Source organism: Perognathus longimembris, chromosome 9 (genome assembly GCF_023159225.1).
Source record: "Perognathus longimembris pacificus isolate PPM17 chromosome 9, ASM2315922v1, whole genome shotgun sequence".
NCBI classification, from domain to species: Eukaryota; Metazoa; Chordata; class Mammalia; order Rodentia; family Heteromyidae; genus Perognathus; species Perognathus longimembris.
Window position 1 is genome coordinate 58,521,686 of NC_063169.1, and position 6,801 is coordinate 58,528,486.

Consider the following 6,801-nt stretch of genomic DNA (forward strand, 5'->3'; position numbering starts at 1 on the left):
ATGAAGTCCTCCAGAGATGGTTCTCCATCTGGCCTACCCAGTGCCTGTCATGGCTGGCAGTCAATCCGAGTTGAATAATGAACAGTGTATAGAAGGACTGATACATTCAATCACTGTTCGACTTTGATGTCTTCTTGCTATGGAGTTGGCATATGCTTGCCCAAATCATGCATATATTTCCAAATGAGACTTCAGTCCATATTCAAAGTTGCTCTTATGGAGGAGATAACGTAGTGTTTATTATTTTATTCATAATGCATACACTGAACCCTATTTTAGTGCCAGACATTTTCTTAGGGATGTGTGTGATGTGATTACTAAAACAATAATTAGCAGGTGACTTTAAGTAATTATTATATGTAAGCAGGCAGTAGTTCAATAAGATATCTTTAAGGACTGTTCTCTAGGCAGGTTTTTCAGTGAATTAGAGAATGTGAGTTTGATAGCAGTTCTTAGGAATTTGAAATCCTATGGATGGGTGATTTGTTTATGAACAAAACTTACAAATACTTTTCATCTGTAGGCTAGAGGGAAAAGTGGTTTGTTTTTCTTTAAGGAAATTCCAGCACCTCCCCTTGAGCTCTTTATTTTCCTCAGTAAATCATGCAATTGTCAGCTCAATCACTAAGTAAGCACTAAGGAACCTCACCCTGCCCTAAGCAGACACTGGCCCAGGGCAGGGCAGTGGTAAGGTATTTTGTTAATCCTGTTAGCTTCAGCTGAGCGAGCAGAAGAAGGGAAACTTGGGAAATAAATCATATAAAAATATGAGAACAATAGGAAAGAAAAGCACGTCTTACAGGTTTGTTTCCTGGTCTAATACTGATGGAATGTGGAATCTCTTCTCTTGACACTCAATATAACTAGAATGTCCAAAATTAGGTTTGCTGTTTTATCTGTCAACATTATATCAGAACTATCCATTTTCTCAGAAACTGTAAAAGAAAAGGATGGAATAAGCAGTTAGTTGCAACTGCTTTAGGAAAGTAGGCTCTATTATATATGCAGAACTTCCACTGCAAGTATAAAAACCGGTAAAATCTTCTATTTGTTTTGAGTGGTCATAGTTTCCTAAGTAGGCTGCCTCTTACAAAGTGTAGTCAAGTTCTGAAGAAGTAGAAAGTAGAAAAAAAACCCCACTAGAATATGTTCTAGAATTAAAAAAAAAAACCTACTTAAATACTTAAACATGTTAGTTTCTGAATATGTATATGATATATATCCAGGTTATTAGAACATTTTATCTTACCACTTTAAAAAATGTACTCTATTCTAGAAAGAGAAAAAACAGTTTTCAGTTTTCTCTTTTTTTTTGAGGAAATCAGGTAATAATAGATGATGGGCAGCCATAGTTAGTTAAAATGGTACTTTTAGATAACTTGATTGCTTATCTTATTTCTTTTGACCATTCTACCTAGACTATAAACTGATTTTTTAAAAAAATCATATTTAGAAAAATGACTAAGTTTAAATTCTTTTCCTTTCCATTAGGAAAAGGTTTCCTGAGGCTACAATTCCCATTACCCAAAGAAATGTCATAAATTTGCCAGAGTTTCACAGCCCAGTGCAGAAATAAGGGTGTTAGTTAATATAATCTTCATGTATTGTACATGGCCATTTCCCAGCCCTTGGCTGTTTTAATAACTCATCTCATCTGGAACTATGAAGCCCTTCCTTCTCCCATGCCTTATGACCCATCTCCCCCAACGCTAAGATGGTATCTCACAGTGGGTCTCAACAGAGCACCTCAAGGTTAACACTCCCAGCATCTGTGCCCCTCCCCCTCCAAGCTCAGCACTGTCTTCTTTAAGGCACCAACTTGCATGCATGGAATTTAGACATTGCCCTGTAAGGAAAGGCCTTTCCCACGGATAGTCTAGATTGGTACAGTTATATCTTTATTTGTAAAGGTTATATCTGCATAATGGCTCCCATCCATGGCCAAGTACAAGAGTCACTTTGGGTTCCTCAGATGGCCCAAATGAATAGCCAGTAGAATCTATGTGAGAGGGTAAAATGCTGAAGAAAGGATGGAGTACTACCTCTGTTAGAAATCACCCAGGTTCTTGGAAGCGAAACTCTGCCTAAGCTATCTCCTCAATTTCATTTTTTCCTGGAAGTAAATGAATGAATCACCATTCTTCCAAGGACTGAAAAATATTTAGACTGTACAGTGTGTGTGTGTGTGTGTGTGTGTGTGTGTGTGTGTGTGTGAATCAGATCAGTAAATGGATTCTTTGATGTTTTAGTAAGGTTTGATATAAACTGTTCCTCAAATTCAGTCATGGTATGATTTAATGACAGCACGCTGCCCCACACCAAAGTAGTTGTGTGCTGGAGGCGGTCCATTCAGATTCAGGGGCCAAGCTGTTCAGTTTTGTTAGCTGCGTGGTAGTTTATTGAGTCAGCCATGAGTATGTATGTCATGGAAATTTGCCAGTACAAATCACAAATTGATCTTAGGAGCCTCTTAACTTCCTTGCAGCCCCTGTCCAAAGCAGAGATTAAGTATTTATTTTACCAGGATATCACTAGATAAGATAGGGTTTGAATCCAGCACAGAGTGGACCCAACTGGATAAATACCTGCTGAATACAAATAGCTGGTGTCTTCAGATTAGTACTTATCTTGTTGAGTATTTGTGTGGAGTGTGTGTGTGTGTGTGTGTGTGTGTGTGTGTCTGGAGTGTGTGTGTGTGCACGTGCAACTCAGGACTTGAACTCAGGTCCTAGGTGCTGGCCTTTAGTTTTTTCCCTCAAGGCTAGCCACTTGAGCCACACCTCTAGTTCAGTCTTTTTGCTGGTTAATTGGAGACAATGGTCTCATGGACTTCCCTGGACTCTCTTTGAACCATAATCCTCAACCTCAGCCTCCTGAGTAGCTAGGATTACAAGCAAGAGCTACCAGTGCATGATTTGTTTAGCATTTTAATAAATTCCCTGGAAAGAGGTAATAGGCAGAGAATTGTCCATATTTTTCAGATGATGTTGAATGTTTCTAGCATTCAACTCTAAACCCATGAGAGTAACACCCAGAACTGTTTATCAAACTGTGAGTGCTAATAATGTCGAGAGTAAGGCAATTTGGGAGAGAAATTATCTTAAAATACTCTCGTCAAGTGATAATCCTTAATGTTTATGGCTTTGACCTCAAAATGAGACTTGGAGATTTCTTTGGCTATTTTCTGTGTTCATTAGAATACTTGTTAGCTGTGATTAAAAAAAAAAAAAAAAAGGCCCCTTGAACACCCAGTGTCTCCAGAACTTCTGAAAGCAAGAGAGCCTTCCCACCTCTGTAAGGAAGCCTTACTGCAACTTCTTACAGTGCGCTTGACATGCTTCAAAGACAATATAATGGGACTAGAAGAGTCCTGGAGAAAACTGTGTAACCCAAGAGAGATTATACGAATCCCAGAATAGGCTAGACTAGGCTGAAGAGTAGATTAATTAGAAAATCATGGAAGAGTATATTCGTCAGAAAAATAATTTTAAAAAAGGCTTATGGTAAATATCGATAAATGAACCAAATTCTAAAAAAAAACCCAAATAAATAAAAACCCCAACTATGGAGCATCCTCTATGATGCTAAAAATAAGAATTTGAAGAAAAGAAAAAGTACCGATAGAAAAATTATATTGTAACCTCATGTTTAGCTTTTATGATTTTTAAAAAGATTATTCTCCTATGTACTTTTATGTTTGTTTTGTGTTGGTACTGGGACTTGAACTCAGGGTCTCGGCGCAGTCCTTTAGCTTTTTCACTCAGGTGTGTCACACTACCATTTGAGCCACAGCTCTACTTGCTACTTTTTGGAGCTTAACTGAAGAGTCTCAGAGTCTTTCCTGCCTGTGTTGGCTTTGAACCATGATCCTTAGACCTCAGCCTCGGAGTAGTTAGGATTACATGCATGAGCCCGCAGCGCCCAGCTTCTGTTTTTAATGAGCATTGGAGAGTTATTCCTCTGATCAATGCTCTCCTTTGCCTTAAAATTAAGCTTTGTCAGTGGGAGGAATATTAAGATAGACATTCTCGCCTCCCAACTCATATTCACTATTTTATTTGTTTATTTGTTTAAACTTGAAGGTGACTTAAAGCAAGAAGAACCCAGTCCTAATTGCTGCTTTCACTGTTGAGCTCCCAAGTAGGATGAGTTCACAAGGCACATTTTTGGACTTCAAAAGGAATTTAGGATTAAGTTTTTTTTTGTGTGTGTGTGTCCTAATTACAACTCTCGTTTTGTTTAAGTCCTCAGTTTCATTAAAAAAAAAAAAAAAAGTGCTTTCTTAGCCTAGGGGCACAGCTCAGAGCTTGCAAAGATTCCCGGAAGTCCAATCCCTGAGCATGCTGACCCCAGGCCCCAAAGAAAAGAGAACAAAAGGAAATGGATCTCTGATCACAGTTCTTTTTTGGGGGAAAGGATTTTCCTTAACAGAGTATAGGAGCTTTGGATTTAAAAAAAAAAAAAAAAGGGCGATTTACTTAACTAAGGTGAAGTAGACTAATGTCTTTCAAAACAACAAAACAAGACTCTGCCTTACCTTGACAAAACAAATGTTAGGGGGAAAGGAAAGGTAATGGCTATTTTTAAAGTATTAAACTAAAATTGTCCCCTACAATGCATTTGCTAAATAATTTTTAATACTTTGGAGTTGGTGTTCTCAGATAAACTTTAAGATAAAAGCAGACATAAGTGACTTAAATATATTGCACTTTTCTCTCTATTTTTTAAACTATTTAGTGAAATATATACATTAAGAAGGTCCACATTGGGGTTGGTGTGTGGTTCAAGTTCTAAATAAACTCAGACCCTGAGTTCAAATCCTGGTACAACCAAAAAGAAATTGTAAAGGTATGTAAAGTGATAGGGTAGAGCTCCTTGAATGTTCATGAAATGGACACATTTATGGACCCATCCTTCCATCAAATGTGTCATACTAATCATCAGCCAAACATGGGTTTGTATTCATATTTTCAAGAAAGCTAAAACTCAACGGGAAATTATAATAGGGTTTGATTCAATAGGGTTCTCAGGGCATAGTAATCTGAAAATTAGTTGTTAACTGTTTTCAGTGATTGCTTTGAAATGAGATGGTGGGCGGGTGAGCAAAGACTTCACCCCATATAGTTCACATTCCTTGTCCATCCCGAGGCCATTAGCTTATGTCGTTTCTGTTGTACTTGTTACAAGGAAGATCGTTTTTTTGGCCAGCTCGTGCTGGCCTGCCAAACATGATCGAAACAACTGCACACAATATAAGGAAGGAACTAACTTTAAAGAAACCGTGTTTCTTAAATGAAGTACCGTGACTAAGTACTTTCTTTTCCTTTCACACCTAAAAGGATCACTTGGCATTGAAATTGAAGGGGGGGGGGGTGGGAGGGGATGTTGTGATTGTCTGAATTCCCACTACCCTGAAGGGGTGCTGGGTCTCTTAGCCCCCAGGGACCAGCTCCCAGCTTGGGATTCTCCCTCCTCCCTGACTATCGCCCCGGCCCCCCTTTTTTCTCTCCCCGTGACCCCTGACCCCAGCTAATCTGCATAGAGGAATGACAGGCATCCGCTGGGCTGGATCCTCCGCGCCGGGCTGCGGCCGGCCGGGCTGGGAGACCCGCGCGGGGAGGAAGGTGAGGGGGACCGGGCAGCGAGGCTGGTCCGAGGGCCGGGATGAACGCTTGGAAAGCCATCAGGGCAGGGACCCATGACCCAAGGACTGAAGGAGCGTCGTGATCGCCGGATCTGGCCCTGCGACCCCAGCCATGGGCCAGACTTCGGTGTCCACACTGTCCCCGCAGCCCGGCAGCGGTGAGTCCGGGCAGCGTGCGCTCCCGCCGGCGGCGGCGGCGGCGGCCGGGGCGCGGGCGCAGAGCGGGGCGCGGGCGCGGGCGCGGGCGCTGCGCCGCCGGGCTGGCCGCGGGCCCTGGGACAGGCCGGGGCTCCGGAGCCGCCAAGTCCCTCGGAGAAACCCCGGAGCCGAGCCGGCCAAAGTCTTTGTCGTGGAAAGTGGAATGTCTTTGGGGATCTGGCCGGGTTTTTACCTTAAAGGCACAGGCCGCACTCTCTAAAGTGCGACGTGCCCGGGCTTTGCTTTTTATCCACAGTGCTCAGGAGGATCGCCACGGGCGGTTGTCTGTCTTGAGTTCTTGTTGTTGTTGTTGTTGTTGTTTGCAAACGTGAAACTTAGCCAGAGACACAAGCCAACAGGTTTCTCTGTATTTTACGCCTGGCTTCCGAAACAGACTCGAACTGAATTCTTTCCAGCTTGTCAACTGATTTATGGTTCGTTATCCAGAGTAGAAGCCCTACCCTGGCAGAATGCGGGGTATTTAATAACTACCCCAAAGGTGCAATTGTTTCAAGTGGGACTTGTTTATGTTAGACGCATTCACCATAAAGTTTAGAGGGGGTGGGGGGGGACACAATTTCGTGTGTTCGGTTTTGGAGAGCTGCAGCTCATTGGATGGAAATACATGTAAAAGCTCCCGGGCTAGAATAACAGATCGCCCCGTTTACAAACTTCCTTTCACTCCATCTTTATTTTTTTAAAAGGGGGCGGGGTGGGGAGGGCAAGTTGGGCAAGCAGCCTGTAGTCTAGCATTTTCCCAGAAGTCTAAGGATAAACAAGTCTTCCGTGTGGTGGGATCATGAAATACATTTATTTACATAGTATTGTGATATTTTTCCATCAATGAACAGACTCAACCGTCTTGAAGAGACCATGTATGTACCTCTGTTCATTGAGATACGTGATAGGCTTTTTAGAATTGTGTAAACATCAACAGGACCTTGCTGAAAGGAAATGAC

General features: G+C 41.8%; 1 protein-coding gene across 4 annotated transcripts in view; it reads left to right on the forward strand.

Annotated features, from left to right (window-relative positions):
• Phactr2 (phosphatase and actin regulator 2) overlaps positions 1-6,801 on the forward strand; it is a 218,509-nt gene that overhangs the window by 108,767 nt on the left and 102,941 nt on the right. Inside the window, exon 1 of one of the 4 annotated variants that reach the window (XM_048354214.1) lies at positions 5,557-5,802. The exons of the other annotated variants lie outside the window; for them this stretch is intronic. Coding sequence (XP_048210171.1) covers positions 5,757-5,802 — 46 coding nt within the window. The 5' untranslated portion in view covers positions 5,557-5,756. Of the gene's footprint in view, positions 1-5,556; positions 5,803-6,801 lie in introns of those variants that run through there. 4 annotated transcript variants of the gene reach the window in all.